This window comes from Phoenix dactylifera, chromosome 15 (assembly GCF_009389715.1).
Source record: "Phoenix dactylifera cultivar Barhee BC4 chromosome 15, palm_55x_up_171113_PBpolish2nd_filt_p, whole genome shotgun sequence".
NCBI classification, from domain to species: Eukaryota; Viridiplantae; Streptophyta; class Magnoliopsida; order Arecales; family Arecaceae; genus Phoenix; species Phoenix dactylifera.
In genome coordinates, this window is record NC_052406.1 from 9,358,003 (window position 1) to 9,380,813 (window position 22,811).

At 40.1% G+C, this 22,811-nt stretch overlaps 1 protein-coding gene and 1 long non-coding RNA gene across 2 annotated transcripts; one reads left to right on the plus strand and one right to left on the minus strand.

Annotated features, from left to right (window-relative positions):
• Positions 1-1,889: 1,889 nt before the first annotated feature.
• LOC103705784 (nuclear transcription factor Y subunit A-3-like) lies at positions 1,890-10,342 on the plus strand. Its single transcript, XM_008789639.3, has 6 exons — positions 1,890-2,136; positions 6,094-6,501; positions 7,744-7,856; positions 7,978-8,049; positions 9,259-9,429; positions 9,706-10,342. The coding sequence occupies exons 2-6, from the start codon at positions 6,162-6,164 to the stop codon at positions 10,063-10,065; spliced, it is 1,056 nt and encodes a 351-aa protein (XP_008787861.2). The 5' UTR covers positions 1,890-2,136; positions 6,094-6,161; the 3' UTR covers positions 10,066-10,342.
• A 3,953-nt stretch (positions 10,343-14,295) lies between these two features.
• On the minus strand, positions 14,296-16,858 carry LOC120113295. Its single transcript, XR_005515196.1, has 2 exons — positions 16,751-16,858; positions 14,296-14,604 (listed from the first exon to the last, which is right to left on the minus strand). It is a non-coding gene; the product is annotated as an uncharacterized LOC120113295 (long non-coding RNA).
• Between the last annotated feature and the right edge of the window lie 5,953 nt (positions 16,859-22,811).

Sequence of the window (22,811 nt, forward strand, 5' to 3'; positions counted from 1 at the left end):
CTACATAATCATATTTATTTGAGCCATTTAAGAAATTCTTATTAGGTTATTTAAGATTTGGTCAAAATTCTTTTATGAAGTTAATGTGGATTTAAGTATATATTTAATTCTGTATAGAAACGTTTTATATTTCTTGATGGATGAAATAAGTGAGGATTATTTTAGAAAGTGAAAGGTGTCTGGTCTTGCCTATAATACAAGAGTTTATGTATTTTCATTGTACATCCTAATTTAGGAAAAAACAAAAGGCTAGAAGTTTCTTTCTTAGTCAAAAGCTTTTTTATTTCACTATCTTGTCTTTTTATGGGCAGATTTGAAATCAATCAGACATCATGGCAGAAAGATAAATAAATCGTTTCAACTGTTTATATATATATATATATATATATATATATATATATATATATTGTATGGCTTTCATTTTCTTCAAAAACAATTTGGTCCAGAAGAGATTAAACGTGGATAGGACTGCAAAAAAAAAAAAAAAAATCAGATCTTTTCTTGCAAAAAATCAATTATGGTCTATGGAAGGAAACTTTTCTTTTTTTTCAAAATTCGACTATATTATTCGTCTAAAAGGGGAAAAATTCTATCTTTCAACATCAGCGACATGAAATCCTGTACATCTATACCAAGGTAGAAGTTTATGGATGGCTGTGCTAGACTTTATGGGTTGATACTAAAGATATACAGCTAAGAAAACGACAATTTTTTTTTCTTTTTTCAGAACAGTAACGCGTTTGACTAAAAATATACCTTTCATTTAAGGAACATCTCAAATAGTTCAGTGACAAAAATGGCCTCAATTCACGAAAAGTATTAACTAAAAGCAGCAGGGCATTAGAGTCTTTTCAGGAGCACATTTTGGACCTACACGAGGACTACCCTTTTCTTTCGATGGGTCAAGTCGCTTGACCACGGTCTACGGCGACAGGACCCTACCAAACAACTGAGGAGCCTGCAGCCCTGTTTCCACGCTCACCGAGACCATTTCGAAAATCCATGCTCTTCTGCAATATTACCATCCTCGCCATCTTTCTACAGTTGTTGCGTTGAATGTCCGGTATGTAAAAGAGAACACCACTATGTTAAAAAAAAAAAAAACTTGCCTTCGTAGATTGGACCACTGCAACCACCAGCTTGTGACGCTTTTACTGAAATGGAGCCAATATTACATATTTACATGTTATCAATTATAAAACCTTTTTTTATACAGCTGCTCGTATGAGTACTACTATCTAAATCAAAAAAAATGTCACAAAAATAGAAAAATGAATACAATATTTTTTACTCCCATCGTCACTACGTAAAAAAGCAAGTGTAACTAGCATGGCTCAAATGTTAGATGGAGGTCTAATAATAAAGGCATGCCTTTTTTCTTTTTTTTATTTTTATATCCACCGGCATCCCACTATATTTAGCTATGAATATGCTCAGAATAATAATAATACAAAATACGCTCTAGTACCACCGACACGTGCTCCAAAATTCTTCTGAAGGCATGCTTCATAATATGGCTTTTTCGCTAATCTTATAGCTGCCTATTGTAAGTATGTAATGTGTATCAAGTTTGGTCTAACTTTTATTTTACAAATTGCACATAAAACAAGTCTAGATGATTTTTTTTTTATTTACAAATTATTATCACATCTGTGTGGGGTTCTTTGTGGGCTTTCCAGCTTGGGTCTCTGATTCTCTTACTCAGAACAGTGGGCGTGAGTCATCAACTGAGCTCTGCAAGTAACAAGTGGCAGCTGGGAGCAGTGACTAGGTGTCTTCTATGTCGTTTTAGATAATAGCACCCAAGCTGAAGGGCGTTTAGGGAAGGAGATGATTGAATCAAACGCTAATAATTTATTAGATAACAGAGGAAAGAGAAAGAAGGGGAGGGGCGGCTCCTGGTGTTGGAAGTGGAGAGATACCAATATTTTAGCCAGTTTCAACTAATAAAAAAAATCATACACGAGAGAGGTGGCGTAGTATATTTTAATGAAAGCTTTATGTGTTTGTTTTTATCTTATAAAATCCAATAGAAGAGAGGGGGGACAAGGATGGGAGGAGGAGGAGGAGGAGAGGGAGGGAGGAGGCAGGAGGAGCGAAGGGATTCGAGAAAGGGGACATGTCCCCCTCCAAAAGGTCTTCCCCCTTCCCCCAAAATCCCTCCTTTATTTACCATTCTGCCCTTCTCTGGCTGCCGCCTCTGCTTTAGCCTTTTGCTTCTCGCCTCTGCTTTGTGATTCGCCGTGAGCATTTTTTGCGTCCCTTTTGGTTTCCGTTTCTTCGTCCTGGGATGTTTCCGAGAGTGAGTTTTGTGTTTGCTGGTGAAAAGCAAAAGGGTTTATGTGTCTTTATTTTATGTTTCTTGCTGGCGGATTATGCGTGTGTGATGGGTATTGTGTTGTTGATTCCTTCTTCTGACTTGTAGTCTGTCATTTCGGTTCTGTTTGTTGTGTTGGATTTTTTCCTTGATCTCTTCGTCTTGATGATCTCTCTCTAGTATTATTAATAGTTTGCCTTCTGTTTTACAGGTAATCCTTTTTCTTTTTTCCCCATGTTAATCTAGTTTTCATGAGGCTTTGAATGCTGTTTGGGTTGGAATTGCTTTTGGCTTGTCGACAGTTTGTAACTTTTTCATGTTATGCACATTTTTGTTGTTATTTTCGCTGTTGTTCATTGGTGGAGTGATGATTTTGCATTTGGGGCCTTTAGATTCTTGAAGGCTCTCTCAATTGGTCATGCTGGATTGCCATTTTTTGCTTTTTTTATTGAAGTACCTGAAATCGTAGAGTGTGTGTTGGCAGCCATTTTGTTTGTCAATGGTCAAGGCCATTTTCTCCCTTCTTTGAACAAATAAACCCTTGGATGGTAAGGGGGTACGTGAGCATGTTGGGCTGGTGGCAGAAACTAGGTGGAAGTTTTTTTTTTTCCACAAATTTTTGGATTCTTTTGGACATTTCTATATGCTTGTGATGAAATATGCCGAGGGCCTTAACGTTTCTGTGGTTCGGAATGCTGAAGCCTAGAAAGGACATAAATTATCTTCTTCATTGAAATTTTCTATATAGTGTGAAAGAAAGTGCTTTGGATTTTATAATCATTCTAATTTGCATTTGCATGCTTTACCTGCTATTCTCAACGACCAAGGATTCTGGCATTTGTTGATTGAGTATTCCAGAAAATGAACTAGTGATGTGTCCACGACGGCAAACCTGATGTTTTAGGATTCTCATGACTTTGTCACAAGAAAGGGTTCTCGAATTTTCATAAATTCTCTAGAATAATAGAGAGGTGGGAATAGGAAAATTGATAATCTCTTGTGATTGGAAGCAAATCACAGAATGGAGGTCTGTAATGTGACCTACAGTCAATTTAAGAGGCATTTATATCTAATTTGGCAGACTAGCATACTGCATGGAGAAGTGTATATCTATATAAGCTGATATTTCTTTGCTGTGGAACAGTTGTAGCCCTTAGTGGAGGTAAATGAAGGTATATGAAGTGATAAGTCATATGAAAAAATAACCCTGGTGCTGGTGTGGAAACTTTTTCTTGCATATTTATATGGGACCGTACGATCTTCCTCAACCATGTGCAGCTCTATGCTGTGGCACAGTTGTAGCCATTAATGGAGATAAATGTTGCTATATGAATCGATAAGTCGGTGCTGGTATGGGTTAATCTTCTTTCATCCTTTATATGCATTATTGTAGCTTCACCAGTATAGCTTGCTGTTTAGCTCTAGGGTACCAAGAGCAGACTAAATTGAATGCATATTGGTTCTTTGCAGGAGATTAAACAAACAGAATCATAAAACTTCTGACAACTGGTGCAGAGAAAAACTGAGGCTTGTTGAGGGAACATCATTTTTGTGTCCCTGTATTTGTTAAAATGGTAGCATAATGGAGCTGTAGTGGTTGTATTCGCATAATTGTTCAAGTGTTTTGATTCTGAACATCAATGCTAAGACAACCTAGGTTTACTCATATCTTTCTATTGATTGTGGAGATTCAGAAGCTTATCTCAAAATCATGATTTGTTCATTCCCTCTCAAAATCAAGAGTCATTTTATTTATGACAACAGGACAAGCATCATGCTTACGCAAACTACATGCCCTGTGGTTTATTGTGGATTATAAAATGACGGAGCTTTCCGCGCTTGCCTCTTTCTAGAAAATATAGTGGGTCTCTTTACCATACAGTTTCTATTTCTTTCTTTAATCCTGCATGGTTCTGTGGTAAAGCCTACAAGATTTGCATGTAAACACCAAGTAATAGAGCCAATTTAGCTATGGCATCTTGGAAAGAAAGGTTGCCAAGAGTTCGCATAATGTTTACAGGACCTCTTGGATGGAGAGCACTCTCATAGGTAGGGTATGCTACGAGATAAACAAACACTTTAATAATTTAGGGACCCAAAAGTCTTGTTGAATGTCCTAGGATAAGATACAAAAGACTGGAGTGCTATAAGTAGGATATGGAACATGTTTGAGGACTACAAGGAGATAATTGCATAGTTATATAGAGTATGCTGTGAGTTAATTACACTTTTTGTTCACACACACTAATAGTGACTAGGGGATTAGGTTTGGGTGTGGTTACCCAATTATATTTTGCTCGAGATTATTGTAGAATGTCACGCGAGAATCTAGAAAAAGGTGGAGTGCTATAAGTGGGAGTATAAAACGTTCTAAAGTTCTGGAGAATTTGTTAGGCATGGACAACTTATTGGGTCATTAGAACTAAATTCTAGCAGTTCTTGTAAACTTGGAGATGAAGGGGTTTGGTGGTGGTAAAGGATATTTTTCTATCCTTCCTTTTTTTTCCAACCATAGCATAAGGATGGGGAGCCTTTGTTTACATTTATTAGATATTTTATTTTGAGTTATTTGAAACCTTATCTCTAATTTAAAATGAATTTGCCAATTTTTCCAATAACATAAATTGGGATGAGAAGTTCTCTTTGTTTCTAGATGTTGGATGGTAAGTTGCACTGCTCATCAAAGGGCCACCTTAAGATTTGGGGAAAAAAGGGTGGCCTAGTTCATGAGGCTCCCATCATTGCGAGGTCTGGGGAGAGTCAAATATATGCAACCTTACCCCCATATGCAGAGATGTTGTTTCCGTGTTTCGAACCTGTGATCTTTAGGTCACAATGGAATGGAGCAACCTTACCATTTAGCTAAGACTCACCCTCCACTTTAAGATTTAAAGAAACAAATATGTTGTGCCTATATATGTTAACCTAGTAATTGATTTTTCTTGTAGAATGTGTTGCCGAGCACTGGTATTAAAGCAACATGTTCCCCTCCTACTTCATATCCTCATTTTTTTTTTCTCCTCTTTATGTCTTTTCTTTGCATTTTTACTGAACTGCACGGCAATAAACTTGTTTCTCAACAAAAGATGAACGGAAGATGTTGCTTCAAGATGAATTTGGAATAAAGAACTGACTTCATTTTCGCACATAATGCAGATGAGTAGTGTATATAATTATTTTTTTCTATGTGATTTCCAAGTAATAAATCAAGAGGCTCAATATCAAAGCCACAAATATACCGCTTGGAACCATAAAGAATATAATAGTTGTTCTTACGCGTAAAATAATTAAAAAAAATATATATTGCTTGTACCAGTTCTCTATTGGACTGTATTGGCCAATTGATGTGACACACACCTAATGCCTGCAACATGTTTCCTTTTCTTATTTTTGATCACTACTATTTAGTTCTATGTTTTCTCTCCATATTAAATTTTTTTTTTTTGTGTGTACTTGTTCAATTTTAACTTTCAAATTCAAAAGTTCTTTACTATCCATTTTCTTACATTAAACATACTTACTAATGTACTTCTATATCTTTTGATGGATGGTTTAATATGTTTATTTCAGCTGTCCAACATTAATATCATCTTGTTGATAAAAATTCATTTGATTGTGCATATATGTATATATGTATGTATGTATGTACAGATGTACTTTATGTATATATAAAGTTCTTTGTGATGGTGGTTTAGGATGATTTAAATTCTGGATTGCAGGTTTTTCGTGTTCGTTAAACTGCATTATTATTTAATTAACTTGGTGCTTTATTATAGAAATATTGCAGTAAAAGCAAGAAGAATGCAACATCTTTGAGGACTTGCAATCTCTGCGGAACTGAGAGATGCCTCTTGATAATGTAAATGCTTTTGACACCCAATACTTCAGCAACAAAGATTCAGAGCATAGTTCAGTGACTTCAGTCCGTTCAACATCAAATTGTGTTGATAATTGTCCATCCTTGTTGAATCAAAGTGGCTCGCGCTTTCCACAATCAACATATTTCAATAACTTCTACATGAATATGGGTTCCCTGGCACAACCTGATAATCAGATGAAGCAACTGGGTGGTCAAATGCCTGACCAGGACTCATCCTCGACTCAGTCAACCGGTCAATCACACCAAGAAGTGTCTGGAACAAGTGAAGGCAACCTTCATGAGCAAAGTATTTCAGCACAAGCTGGTATGGTCTATATCAATTTTTACATGTCTATTCTGTTAAATATGATTTGTACTTTTGTTAAATTATGAACCTGTGACTTTAACTATGGATGTTGTACTTTCCTATCTTCTCATTAGATCGGGCATATTATGTTGGTGTGAAGTCCTTAGCAATGGTGAAGCTCAGTTTTACTATAGTTATTTCTTTACCATTGCTAGTTTCACTTGCTCATCTTATTATGTACTTCCTTTAGAATTACATTACATGATAAAAAAAATTTGTTGTTTTTGGTTTCCAACAAATGTCAATAGCAGTCAAATACAAAGGCAGTCATTTATGAACATGACTACTTCCTATTTTTGCTATTTAGATTGTGTTTGGCATGTGAAGTTTTATGTTGAGAAGTTTGGCATTTTTGTCGATGATGTGTATGCCTTTTCTGCCACATGCTCAGTGTTACTTGCTTCGGTGTTCATTTTATGTGATCCTTTGCATTCTGGTGGCTGTGATAAAGAGTTACACGCATTGTAGTGCATATGGACTGGGAACTTGTAGTTATCTTACAGAAGGTTCCGTTGATTGCTACTATATGTAAAAGGACCAGTCACCGTGATTATGCTTTGTACACAGGTTTGCAAACCACACAGTCGAACATTATGATATGTACAATGCTGTATCATCATAATTCAAATGAATATTTCAATAAATTTATTATTATTTCATTTCAACTTGTTTCAGCTTGAAAGCGTCAGAAACTAAACATGAATTAAACATCTTGACCCAAAGACAGCTGAAAAAAAATCCCAACTCCAAAGTGTGGCATTTAAATGGAAACAAGTACTTTATTATCTTTCTTTTTTTATTCATTCTTAGTTTTTTCTCACTTTTGGTTTTGTCAACTATATATTGCAATTTTGTAACCTGATGGGATAAAACTTTTATATAATGTAGAAACCAAATCCTGACTAAATGCTTAGTGCATTCTCAGAGATGATCAATGGTACAGAATATGCTTAAGTGTTCTCATGATAAAATGAAGTTTTGCTGCCACTTTATTGACAGTAATCTGGCAGTCAGGCAGTCATTATTAATAGTATTCCAAGTTATTGTTTTGACCTTGTATGCATATATAAAGGTGGTCGCTAGTGTGAAATGTATTCTTTGGAAACATTATCTTAGACTTTCGTTTTTCTTGATGTAGTGAGATATGCCATTGTGCCACCAGATGTAAAACATCTGATGCGGGGTTGTTCTTTTACTTAGGTAATGATAAGAGATGTGGAAAGCAGGTTGAGGGTCAGGTGAACTCAGTTTTATTCCTAGGGACTCCAGAAGCTGCCTTTGTATCTCCAAGACTTGATTATGGCCAGTCTTTTGTAAGTTGATGCCATATTCTTGAATTTTTTTCCGGTGGTCTTGATTGCTCTAGACCCCTGTAACCACATTTTTTTATGTTGATGCATATGCTTGATGGTTCTTGTGGTGTTTCTGTGGCAGGCTTGTGTCCCTTACACCTATGCTGATCCAAGCTTTGGCGGTGTGCTGGCTGCATATGGGTCACCTGCTATAGTATGTACTGTTGAACATGTTCTTCCTTTTTTTTTTTCCTTTTTATTAACAGAATATGGCAACTTGGCCTTTCTCCAGGCGAGATCAAACTCTTTATTATGCATACCCATTGCTTTACGCCTTTCATAGGCTCAAAACTTTTTGAGCGATGGATGTCGACTTGTTGGAAACAGATCTCCTGAAATGTGGAGGATAGGGCTAAAGAAAAAGTTGGATGATAGTAGCAAAGCAAATTTGAAGATACCTTATGTTTCTAAGGACATGGCTTTCTATTGCAATGATGGTTTGTTTCCCAGATTCGTGCACAGCCATGTTTTATTTTTGGTATTCTATTCTTAGGTTTATGTTGTTTTGGTCAGGGCATTCTTAATGGTTTTCTGGGTTATTTTATCTTTCCATCATTACTAGAAAATGCTAGTCTACAACCGAAGGTATTGTATAGAATAAATACACAGAAGTCATTAAGAGACATTTATTCTTCATTGATAAGGAAGACTTAAACAGAAAGCCTGATTGTGTGCCACATGAATTCTTGTGAGGCAATTAGATCAACGCTAATTAAACCTATATTTATGTCACAGGGGAAACATAAACAACATTACTCATGGGTGGCTTTTAAGTTATGCCAATATGAACATGCTACAATGCACAGGTTGAAACATGAGCCAAGGATGGGATGGCATTATTATTTTGTTGCCATGACTGTTATTTACAGGCTAGTTGCGTACTATTTTTTTTTGTCAATTATCCTAACATTTATATTCTATCCAAAGTAGACATATATTAGTTTCTTTTTTTTTGTTGGTCATTGAAGTTAATTCAGATCAGTAAATAGAGAAAGGTGGGTCCAAAAGTTCATTGCAGTCGATCATCCTTTTGCCCAAGTATGTTTCATTGGACTTAAAATCTTTAGCGAATGCGTATATCATTCAGAGCACAGTAGTTCTTTCTGTCAACACTTTGTCCTCTTTTAGTTTGATGCAACCACTATGTTTGTGCCGGATCCTGCAATTCTTGTCATTTTGATGAGGGAATGGCACAAGAAGCTCCAGAAACTTAGATTTATATTATTCAGGCACGAACTCACACTGTTACTCTTTTTTAATCATAGGAGTTCAGTCATGCCTCCTCTATGAGGGAAGAAAGAAGTTTTCTATATCATCCCATCTCTACTGATCTTGGTATGCTGTGATTTTGTACTTAAATCAGATTCATCCTCAAATGGTGGGAATGGCCCCTTGTTCTCGTGTTCCACTGCCTCTTGAACCTGCTGCAGAGGAACCCATCTACGTCAATGCAAAACAATACCGTGCAATACTCCGAAGGAGGCAGCTGCGTGCAAAGTTGGAGGCTCAAAATAAGCTCATCAAAGTTCGAAAGGTATAAAATTATAAACATTTTTATATTAGCTTGGTCTTCTCTTTTTGTGGTCAATGGTGTGCCTAAAAGAATCTTCTATGCAATGCTTGCGAATGTAAAGTTTCTATAATTTGATTCGTCAAGAATTTGGCCAAGACCACCCTCCATGAGTCCAAACATTGCATTGTAGTTTCTACTTGTTTTCCTGTTTCAGATATAATTGAGGGACTTGAGATTTTCGTATGGTGGTCCAAAATGCTTTAATTTTTCCAACTGCTCTTCTATTTCTTTTTCCAGCCATACCTTCACGAGTCTCGGCATCTTCATGCAATGAAAAGAGCAAGGGGATCCGGCGGCCGCTTCCTAAATACAAAGCAGCAGCAACAGCCCCCGCCGCCCCCGCCTTCGCCTTCTATTAGCAGAGGTTTGGGGATTCTCTCAGCCTCTAATCTCGACTCTGAAAATGGTCCCATTGGTTCATCTGCTGCTCCTACCAGCTCTGATGTCGCAAGAGTTTCCACCAGCGGAGGAATGTTAGAACAGCAGGATCACCTCAGCTTCTTGTCTGCTGATTTCCACTCCCACGTCAGGAGTACTCAAGGTGGAGGTGACATAATAGAGAACGGGTCCCAACCTCGGATCACCATCATGCGGTAAAACATGGGGAATCGGCCTGATGGTGTTTCCCTGGCAATTCATCCTTGGCTTATGGTATTTCGTCAGAAATGCTTCATTTTCATATGGTAGCAAGACTTGATAGGACTCAAAATGAACATTCAAATTGTAATATAAGTGCTTGACACCTTGTTTTGGATATGTTTATGGATAAATAGATAGAGTAACGACATGTGGAGTTGTATCCTCTAGCAACTAGATCTGCTCTCGAGGACTTGATTGGAGGGCGAGAATTTCAAGTTAAGATCTTTTGGGGGAAGACGGACTGGATGGTTCTTTGGGCAGTGTTTGTTTCTTCTGCTTCAAGAGTCTTTTACTCTGATATCTCTTTTTTTCCCATTTATGATTATTTATCTCCTGCCATCATATTAATGTGACAATGGCATGAAGTGCATCAAGCAATTTTCTTTTCTTTGGTTCTTTTTTTGGGTAACACGGAATGTTTCCAGCTGCCGAGTCCTCCCCCAGCTGAATCCAGCTGCCGAGTCCTCCTCCAGCTGAATTTAGTTCGCTCCATAAGAGATGCTTTTCTAGGCTGTCTTTAGCTCGGCACCCAGCTCAGCCCCCAAAACCTCCGCTCTGGCTAGACCCTGCCTCCTCTATCAACCGTCCACCGGTGTCCTAGATGCTCTGGATCTTATTCCTTTGCCTCCGAATCACTGATGGAAGAAAGTAGTGTTTCGGTCTTCCTCCAAAATTCATTTCATTCTGAACTTTTACCGCTATAAGGTCTCTTGTTGGAACAAGAGAGTGGTGCAAAAATGATTGCAATCTTGGCTCTGACAGATCCTTCGGCGATAGGCCTTCCTCCTGCTCCTTGGATTGGAGAGAGGCAATCGCTCCTTAAAATTCTTCCAGTCTCCCGAAGATGTCATCTACCTCCACTCTATTCCATCTCCGGAGTCGACGCTTGAGTAACTCAAGCTTGCAGGTCACCTGATTTCACCACCATGCGCCAAACCTCCTTGACTATGTCCCAAGACCTTAGATTAAAGAGGCATCGATAAGGCAAGGAGGACAACGTATCGATGAGGATCGGGTAGTAGTATGATCCAGTGCGGGGCAGGTGACGCACATGGTAGTCCAAAAAATGCTAGTCCACCCTACCGTGGCAAATGCCCTGTTAATCCTCTCTCAAACCCTTGCTCGGCCTTGGCAGTTGTTGCACCAAGGGAACCTCGGCCTGGTGAACCCCAAGTCCACCATACTATTTGTTGTAATAAAATCTTGAAACTCTCTGGCCTCGGCTTTGGCTGAAAATGCCCTGCCTCCATGCTTCTTCCGCGGCCCATCAATACAATTGAAATCACTCGCCACCACAGTAGGGGTACCCTGCTGCACCATACAAGATATCTCGCTCTAAAGCTCTCGGCGCTCTCTATAATATGTGCTAGTATAGACCATAGATAGAAACCAAAAAATACCATTATCTTCGAAAATTACCATAATTACTTGTTGATTACATACATCTATGGAAGATGTCAAAATTAGCAAAGCACATCTTCCACACCGCTACTATACCCCCAGACAGGCCTCGAGATTCAATTGCGTAGAAACCTCAGGATGGAGGAAATCGTGGCCTGGCGCATTGAAGACTCCACCCTGACAATCTAGTCTCCAAGAGGATGCACATATCCGGGTCATTCAACTGCACTAACCTTCTGAATGCGGTTGGGGAATAAGGCTTCCCAGCACCTCTACTATTGCAAATCAACAACTTCATGCCGAAGAAGAAGGGCCCTCCTTCCTTGTGACCAACTCTCTTGGTCCTTTCACCCGTCCCCACCAACTCCTCGGGCCCCCTCGTGATTATCCAAGCTAAGGCTTCCTTGAGCTGCCAGACAGCTTGGGCATGTCCACCGCCCTCCCCTCTGCGTGGTCCAATCTCTCCAATCCAGGTGAACCTCCTAGCCCCGCCTTCACACCAACCATCGTCGACGCCACAGATCGAGACTCACCACCCTCGCCCTCCGCCCCCCCCCGCTGCTGCCAGCGCTCCACACCCTCAAGTCTCCTGATCTTCGCTACCTGGACTGCCCCATCCCCATCCTCGTAGATGATTGCCACTTCCGGCGTCGGGGCCGCTGTTGGAGCCGGAGAAGGATGGCAGTGCTGTTCGGAATCGACCTTTGGGGGGGGGGGGGGGGGGGGGGGGATTGCTCAGACAACAGAGAAGAGATTGCAAATCTCTCCTGGGTCGGATCGGGCTCTTCGCAGCCCAATATCTTCCCTTCCGACGGTTGGCTTTCGGCTCGCTTAAGCTGGCCCGAACTAGATCGAGCCTCAAGCATCTCCGCATCAGCTCCTCCTGGCCCGTTGACCCAACCTGCTTCACCTTTTTCTTGGGCCCCACCCACAACCCTGCCCATCTCTATCTCTGTCTCCAACTTGAGTTCCAACCAGTGTTGACTAACTTCCGCCCTAGTTTGCACCGATTTCAGGGTGAGACAGCTTACCGGTAAGCACCGGCGAGTGACGTTGGACGGCTTTTGCCATCCATCAGAAGCAGGCGGCGAGCCTAGGGAACTCAACCCCGATTGAGACGAAACCGACCCAAAAGTGAACTCGGGGGTGGACTTGTCATCTTCTTTGCCCGCATCCTACTCCTAACAACCCTCGGCAGCTAGATTTTGGCTATTGCTAGCCGTGGGCCGTACACTAGCAGTTGCTCAGCCACTATCCACAGCTTGCTGGTTAACACCGCATTCCGATCCTCCTCGCTCATAAAGCAGAAGACGTTGTGGTCCTCCGCCATCGGAAAGGCCTCCACCTCATACCCCAACTTTCTCCGGGTTTTGAGGTCCTGAGCCACCTACTCGATGGGAACCCTCCGACCAAGGCTACGAGCGATGACCGCCGTCGTCTCCTACGCCTGCCTCACCGCCTCCACACCCTCTTCCGGTAGCTCTAGAAACTCCGTGAAATACTATTGGAGGTTTTCGATCTCCTCTTTGGAGATCCGGTGAGCCATCCAGATCAATTGCCGAGGAAGGCCCTGCACCCCACTGGACCAAGTCCGGTTGTCCTGCTCCTGCCTTAGGTCCTGCCGGTCCTCGCTGCTGGAGGACCTCTTCACCGGCCTTGTGCTCCGGTCACCCATTTTCGGATGCCCACCACCTGCTCGATGAAAACGCCCATTAGCCGCACGAACCTCAAAGCCTCGCTACAGGTTGTCCTCGTTTTTATATTTTCTTTCATTCTCTTACCAATATTTTAATTTGGACGTGATAAATTATATTGGCTTGATTCAACTGCTGAACTAAAGGGTATTGGATGCGTTGGCTGAAGCGTGACTGATAAATACGGGACTGCTGTGCTGAAGTCTAGCATTTCCTTTTAATGACAATTGGTAGCCACCCTTAATTTATCTTTTAGCTCTGAGATAAGAAATTATCAAATCAGATTAGATCTGAAGGTTAAGAAAGTATTGGCTCTAGAAGGCAGCGATTGGAAGCAAGAAATGATCTTTTATCTGCAATCTATGAATTTCTCTAGCAATATACTAATCTTTATATTATGTCTCAACTAATCTGGCGTGTCGCACGCTTAAATCCATTTCAAACCTGCTGTTGGGAGGCCATATATAATATCGATTTCTAGGGGTTTAAATGCAAGTTTATTCAAAATTGAACTAGTCTTGGCATGCTGCGTGCGGGTTTTAGCTTGCATTCGTGAAGTAGACCCTGCAAGTCGCATGCCGGGACTAGATCAAATTTGGCACAAATGCAGGGATTACCTTGCATATTTGAAAAGTGGATCCTGCAACCTGCGGGAGCTGCGGCTTGCGGGACTAGATCAAGTTTGGCAGAAAGATCTTATGTCTAATATATATCTTTGACAGAGGGTTAGGTGTGATAATTCTTTTCTCCGTAGAGGAGCGGGGACTATATAGGCTATAGCTCAAATTCGCATGACGGGACTCCTTCTAAGACGTGCTAATATTACATTCAAGTCCCTTCGTTTTTTGGCAATCTCTTAAACCGCAAACATAGATCGACCTGCAAGAGATGTCTTTAGAACCCTGGGCTCCGTATGGTTTGGATTACATGAGTTTTTATCCCCACTTTATCTGGGATAAATAACCAAGTGACCAAAAAGCTTTCATCTCGGGGAAGTTATAGCTGAGGCATCATCCCGAATAAGTCACTAAAATTGCATTAAAAACTCGGCAATTGCAGTGCAAGAAGGAGGGGCTACACAATGATTAGATTGTAAGCACTCTGAAAGAAGGTTCAGTCTGAATTTTATTCATAAACGCACAATCTTTAGTCCACATCCTCAAAGGCACACGATTGCATATCTCAACAGAACAGTGATAACATTTGCTCAATTAACAATCATAATCGCATGCACACATAACAAAGTTATTTACATCAGGATTTGGGACACAATATCCAATTCCATGTTTATACCATTTTGCGCAATCCAAATGGCAGGATTCATTGAGGCATTCGTATCTGTTACTCATCAAGAAAATTAAACATTTCTTCTGAGCATCCACCTTTGGCACCATCATCTCAGCTTCAAATATGTGAAAAAAATTACAAGTATCAATTAAAAACAAAAGACAAATGTTCAAAGCATATATTAAAAAATGTATTCGTAAAACAGAATGCATTTTATTCGGAGCACTCTACTAATTTTGCTGAATGTTTTCTAAGCGTGGAATTCTACTGAATTTTGGTTGGGAACTCTTGGCAGTGATTCAAGTTGCTGGCATTTTTTTATGTTTCAAATGACAACCATCTGAGAGCTAGCACACTTTTTGACTTTTGTGATTGCCAATAACATCCCTTCAAGCAAATTTTTTGATGTACTGGTTATATAACGTTGTATCTTTCAAGACATTTTGTTGGTCCTCCATTTGTATCCAGATACGGAAAGTTCTAGAATAGTATAAAATTTCCCACTCATATTTATTAGATCTTAAACCATAGATTGGAGGCATGGATTTTATTATCTAACAAACAACAGATTTGTCTTTGTAACCTGAATTTCCCCTCAATATACCTATTTGAAATATTGGTTTTGTCACACCCCTGCCTGCGTGGGGCTCGTGAGGCACCCAGTGCCCACGTGGAGGCCACATGAGAGAGAAATACGGGACTCCTTTGCCAGATATTGTCCGTTTCTGAGGCCTGCACGCACTGCTGAGACCTTTTTTTCGGTTTTGTTTTCCACCCAAAATGCATTTGCATTATTTTGGAGACACCCGTCTCATATGCCCAGGCTCTGAAACGAGTCATGTCCGATGGTGCGAAGGGTGTGAGGTCCAATAGTTCCACATCGAAAAGACTCATTTCAGAGTCTGGGCATATGAGACGGGTATCTTCAAATTCTGCAGCCGCGTTTTGGATGGAAAATAAAACTGGAAAGGGGTCTGAGCGGTGCGTGCAGCGCGCGTGCGGGCCCTGGAATCGGACAATATCTGGCAGGGAAGCTCCGTGCCCCGTGGAGGCAGGGGCGTGACAGGTTTACTGCTTGAAACATATATAGTTTTAATGAAAAAATGTGGACAAGATATATAATTACAAGAAGAGCAAATAAAAATTATGGATACTTGCACTTGGTCAACAAATTATCTTTAATTACAGAGAAAATGCTGATAGCAATATAGAGTTTTAATGGTTTTTGGATTCCCACCTTCATAACACTGTAAACATATACAGAAGTAGAGCAGCAACTTATTTCATTATATAATAGTCACAAGGGATGTTATTTAACTACATCTATGAAATTTATAATTGAAATATGGTTATCATATATCTTAATAATATTATTTGAATAACAGATGTATCCAGGATACTGTGATTTCACTGTTGGAAACCGTGATATGTGTATCGGAAGGCAAACAGGACGGTAGATTGAGTTGCCTCCTTTGCTACCCATTATTTCGAAGAGGTCTCATGGACATGTGCTAATACCCCCATCTTTATGTTTCTTAACTGAGTTGGTTGCACTCATGCTAGATTAATGTGAGTGACCGTTGTACCAAAAAAATAAAAAATCCATTCTTACATTATAATGACCATCACTGATTGGGCTGCTAGTTAGTTTTGGTTGCAATCGTGAACCAGAAATGAAGGAAAATGTAACTGCCACTTCGAAGAGAGGCCATGGCTTCTTTAGACCATGCATACTTTTGAACATGTTTGTAGGTTCATAGGTTCATTTTGGAGCAGACTATCAACTCATATGCTTTGCCATGGAAAGGTAATAATATTCGAGCATGATGCTCACATGGGAAGATGGAGTTGTATTTTTCAGTCATCATCTGTAAAGACTTATGTACTCGAGGAAGAAAATTAGAAAAGAAGGTCCAACTAGACCAATATTATTTTTTCCTTTCTATTCTTCTGCCTGAGTACTGCCCAGCAGAAGTTAGATTAATTATTTTAACATAATATCTAATATTAAAATCGGATTGTGGGGAAGAATAGAACTTGTGAACTGATTCCAAAACAAATGTAATGGAAAGCAATCGAGCAAAGCTTTTGGAGATCTCATTTATTTTTCCTCTTCATATCCATTAGCCATAGATCATGGCTAATTGTTTCTCAAAAAAATATTGCTTAACTAGTTCTGTGAAAACATCTTGTCATTTGTCTAAAATTGAATTTGGTCGATGGAAATGGATTAAAAGAGATGGAAGGAGATTAGAAAGTACCTGATACAAAGACAAGGAGGACTAGAAGAACATAGGATAGCCTGGCCATCTTCTTCTATGACAGATAGAAATGCTATGTTGTTCAAGCTTATCTCCGCTTTGGTGATGAAATCGATTAGAAGACTTCATATTTATAATCACTTGATGCATGATCTGTCATAGATTTTTTTGCCATTTTTGGATGATACATTTAAAGAAAGTGATCTATAAATTTTTCTTTTTTTGGGTAAACTTTTAAGACCCATTGGTTGGAGGTGTATAATTTGGCATGAGAAAATAAATGCCATATTCGATTATCATATTTAGTGCGAAAGTGATATCAGATATTGTAACATAAATGATGGATCCCCTATATATTTTGAGATATTATCAGATTACTACATAATCTGACATACACCAAACAAGCAAACCCTTAAGATTTTTTTGTATTCTCTAGGATGTGATAATTTTTATATGGCAAAGTCAAAGAAGGAAGAATCTTCGAGATTTAAATTCCTAGTAAGTAAATCATCTATATTTTCGCTCTAGATATTCAGCAATCCAAGGATATCCAGCAAGCACCTTATGTTGTCCGTTCCATCTGGTCCTTACGGACCTTACCTTGATGTGCCGTTACACTTTAGATTTAGCATTTATTGGCGGACAGCGTTATCATGAGAGGGAAAAACCAAATAAAGCGAATGCCTTGCACCAAAGCCAGCGAGAGAGCGATTAAAAAAACCAAATAAAGCGAAAGCGAAGCACCAAAGCGCTCTCGTCTTTTTCGCCACCTCCTCTTCCTCTTCCTCCTCCTCCTCTCTCTCTTTATCTCTTTCCAAATGGCCGCCGTGGGAGCCGGGGAGAAGCCAGGGATACGGTTCCGCCGCGCCGCTGTGGCTGTTCCGGCGGAGGGGGCGAGGGTCTGAGCCTGTGATGCCGGAGGGAGGCGGCGCTTCTTCTCTCCAGCTGCCGAGGTGCCGGAAAAGAGGTGTTTTGGGGTTTTCTGGTGGGGTAAAGGTTGGTTTTTGCTAGGGGTTTTTGGTAGGAGGAGATGGCGATGGTGGTGGCAGGGCAGGGAGTGGGGAAGGAGGCGGGGAAGATGCAGCAAGGAATGGAAGCGGGGAAGTATGTGAGGTTCACGCCGGAGCAGGTGGAGGCGCTCGAGAGGGTCTACAGCGAGTGCCCCAAGCCCAGCTCCATGAGGCAGCAGCAGCTCATCCGGGAGTGCCCGATTCTCGCTAACATCGAGCCCAAGCAGATCAAAGTCTGGTTCCAGAACCGCAGGTAAAAAAATAAAAAAAACGAGGCCAGAAAGCCAGGCCAGGTGTGGGATTTGGTGAAGGAAAAAAAAAACGGTTTCTTTTTAGATTTTTAGGTTTTTCCATTTCTTTTGTTCTTCTTTTTCGTTTGATTTTTAGTGGAAGAAGGGTAAGGGATTAGAAAGCATGGATCTTTAAGAAATTGACGAGGATTTTGATGCGTTTTCTTTTTTCCCTCTTCGAACTAAATACCCCAACGGCCACGTTTGTTTTCAGTAGTTCTGTATCTCCTCTTTGGAGATCTGATGAGTCGTCCTGATCAATTGCCGAGGAAGGCCCTGCACCCCACCGGACCAAGTCTGGGTGTCCTGCTCTTGCCTTAGGTCCTGCCGGTCCTCGGGTCCTTCGAGTGCCGGCAGGACCTCTTCACTGGCCCTGTGCGCTCTGGTCACCCTTTTTCAGATGCCCACCACCTGCTCGATGAAAACGCCCAATTAGCCACACGAACCTCAAAGCCTCGCTACAGGTTGTCCTCGTTTTTATATTTTCATTGGCAATAATCCGCCTCACCAAGGAACCCTTATGTTTTTGAGGCTTTTCTTTCATTCTCTTACCAATATTTTAATTTGGACGTGATAAATTATAGGGGTAATTAATTCCCCAATAAATGTACCGGTGATTAATTACCCCTTAGGGGTAATTAATTCCCCACCCTCTAAAAGACCACGCTATATTGGCTTGTTTCAACTGCTGAACTATTGGATGCGTTGGCTGAAGCGTGACTGATAAATACGGGACTGCTGTGCTGAAGTCTTAGCATTTCCTTTTAATGACAATTGGTAGCCACTCTTAATTTATCTTTTAGCTCTGAGTCTGAGATAAGAAATTATCAAATCAGATTAGAAGAAGTCTTATCTGAAGGTTAAGAAAGTATTGGCTTTAGAAGCAGGGATTGGAAGCAAGAAATGATCTTTTATCTGCAATCTATGAATTTCTCTAGCAATGTACTAATCTTTATATTATGTCTCAACTAATCTGGCGGGTCTCACGCTTAAATCCATTTCAAACCTGCTGTTGGGAGGCCATATATAATATCGATATCTAGGGGTTTATATGCAAGTTTATTCAAAATTGAACTAGTCTTGGCATGCTGCGTGCGGGTTTTAGCTTGCATTCGTGAAGTAGACCCTGCAAGTCGCATGCTGGCTGGCACTAGATCAAATTTGGCACAAATGCAGGGATTACCTTGCATATTTGAAAAGTAGATCCTGCAGCCTGCGGGAGCTGCGGGACTAGATCAAATTTGGCAGAAAGATCTTATGTCTAATATATATCTTTGACAGGGGGTTAGGTGTGATAATTCTTTTCTCCATAGAGTTGCGGGGACTATATAGGCTATAGCTCAAATTCGCATGACGGGACTCCTTCTAAGACGTGCTAATATTACATTCAAGTCCCTTCGTTTTTTGGCAATCTCTTAAACCGCAAACATAGATCGACCTGCAAGAGATGTCTTTAGAAAACTGGGCTCCGTATGGTTTGGATTACATGAGTTTTTATCCCCACTTTATCTGGGATAAATAGCCAAGTGACCAAAAAGCTTTCATCTTGGGGAAGTTATAGCTGAGGCATCATCCCGAATAAGTCACTAAAATTGTATTAAAAACTCGGCAATTGCAGTGCAAGGAGGAGGGGCTACACAATGATTAGATTGTAAGCACTCTGAAAGAAGGTTCAGTCTGAATTTTATTCATAAACGCACAATCTTTAGTCCACATCCTCAAAGGTAGACGATTGCATATCTCAACAGAACAGTGATAACATTTGCTCAATTAACAATTATAACTGCATGCACACATAACAAAGTTATTTGCATCAGGATTTGGGACACAATATCCATTTCCATGTTTATACCATTTTGCGCAAGCCCAATGGCAGGATACATTGAGGCATTCGTATTTGTTACTCATCAAGAAAATTAAACATTTCTTCTGAGCATCCACCTTTGGCACCATCATCTCAGCTTCAAATATGTGAAAAAAATTACAAGTATCAATTAAAAACAAAAGACAAATGTTCAAAGCATATATTAAAAAATGTATTAATGCATTTTATTCGAAGCACTCTACTAATTTTGCTGAATACCAAATGCCATGCCCCCGCCTCGGCCGGGCACGTGAGACACCCAGTGTCCACGTGGAGGCCACATGAGGGAGGAACACGGAACTCCCTTGCCACATATTGTCCGATTTCGGGGCTCCCACGCGCGCGCACGCGCCGCTCAGACCCCTCTCCGGTTTTGTTTTCCACCCAAAATTGATCTGCAGGATTTAAAGACACCTACCTCATATGTTTAGGCTCTAGAACGAGTCTAGCCGATGTGGGATCTTTCATTCACCCACCCTCAGACTAGAGCCGTCCTGGGCTCTGATACCAAATGTTATGCTCCTGCCTCCATGGGGCACGTGCGGTACCCAGTGCCCGCGTGGGGGCCACATGAGGGGGGAACACAGGGCTCCTCTGCCAGATATTGTCCGATTTCAGGGCCTGCACGCACACCGCATGCACCGCTTAGACCCCTCCTCTGCCAGATGTATCCAGGATACTGTGATTTCACTGTTGGAAACCGTGATATATGTATCGGAAGGCAAACAAGACGGCAGATTGAGTTGCCTCCTTTGCTACCCATCATTTCACAAAGGTCTCATGGACATGTGCTAATACCCCCACCTTTATGTTTCTTAACTCAGTTGGTTGCACGCATGCTAGATTAACGTGAGTGACCGTTGTACCAAAAAAATAAAAAATCCATTCTTACATTATAATGACCATCACTGATTGGGCTGCTAGTTAGTTTTAGTTGCAATCGTGAACCGGAAATGAAGGAAAATGTAACTGCCACTTCGAAGAGAGGCCATGGCTTCTCTAGACCTTGCATACTTTTGAACATGTTTGTAGGTTCATAGGTTCATTTTGGAGCAAACTATCAACTCATATGCTATGCCATGGAAAGGTAATAATACTCGAGCATGATGCTCACATGGGAAGATGGAGTTGTATTTTTCAGTCTGTAAAGGCTTGTGTACTGGAGGAAGAAAATTAGAAAGGAAGGTCAACTAGACCAATATTATTTTTTCCTTTCTATTCTTCTGCTTGAGTACTGCCCAGCAGAAGTTAAATTAATTATTTTAACATAATATCTAATATTAAAATCGGATTGTGGGGAAGAATTGAACTTGTGAACTGATTCCAAAACAAAGGTAATGGAAAGCAATCGGGCAAAGCTTTTGGAGATCTCACTTATTTTTCCTCTTCATATCCATTAGCCATAGTAATGGCTAATTTTTTCTCAAAAAAATAAAAACTTAACAAGTAGTTGTGTTAGAATGTCTTATAATTTGTCCGCAATCAATTTGGTTGATGGAAATGGATTGAAAGAGATGGAAGGAGATTAGAGAGTACCTGACACAAGGACAAAGAAGGACAAGAAGAAGATTGGATAGCCTGGCTATCTTCGTAAGCTGTTCAAGATCATCTCTGCTTTGCTGGTGAAATAGATTAAAAAATTTCATATTTATAATCACTTGGCGCATGATCCATCGTATCCTAGCGAAGATTTTTGGATGGTACATTTGAAGAAAGGGTTCTTTAAGATTTTTCTTTTTACGGTAAATTTTTAGGCCCATTGGTTAGAAGTAATCTTGCGTGCAAAACTAAATTTAATATTAGATTATTATATTTGGTAGCAGAGCGGTATCAAGTATAGTAAAATAAATGACTGATCCTATATCTATTTCGAGAAATTATTAGATTACCACAAAATTTGATATATATACACCAACCAAAAAAACTCCTAGGGCTCGTTTGGTTCGCAGAAAAAGGAGGAAAAGTGTGGTCAACAGAAAAGTAATGAGATACCTCTTGTTTGGTTGGAGTTTTCAAAGGAGAGAAATGAAAAGGTTGTATTCCCATGAGAATATGATTCCCGCATTTCATGGGAAAGTCTTTCTCATGAGAAACATGAGAAAATTACTTTCCCATGAGGTGGGAATCACTTCTTTTTTGTTTTTTCCCAAAAAGACCTTTCAGCATTAAAAAGGCATTAAAAACCTAATTTTTATTAAGGGCATAATAGGAATTATACATAACTTTTTCAGGAAAGTGGATGGTTAACCAAACATAAGCACTTTGAAAATTTGTCACTTTTCCATGGTCAACCAAACATGCCAAAAATACTTTTCTAGGTATTCTGTTCCTAGAAATCTGATTCCCAGGAATCATATTTCTAGGAGGGAAAATACTTCCGGCGAACCAAACGAGCTTTTAGGATTTTTCTTTGTGTTCTCTGGAATGTGATGGTTTCTGAATGTCAAGGATGGAAGTGTCTTCAAGATTTTAATTAATAGTAACCAAATCATCTAGATTTTCGCACTACATATGGCGCGACCATGGGAATTGATTTTTCTTTTAAGCTCAGCGGCATGTAGTTTTCACCAAGGTTTTTAAAAAACCTAAAATTTGTCTTATTTGTCGTGTGGGTGCGATATGAATGAGATCTTGAGTGGGTGTGATATGAATGAGATCTCGATTTATGTCCATGCCAACATAGAAGGTAAAATCTTCGGAAAAAAATAAAGATTTTCTGAAATTTCCAAAGGTATTTCAGCTATGGAAAAAAATGACATCCCATGGTGCGGAAAATTTGCTTCTATTTTCTTTAAGAAAAACTACGAAATCTTATTTATATCGTGGCAAATGACTCCTCAATGGAGGATGCAAATTATTGATATAAGATCCAATAATGCCTTCCTAGTTTAATAGTA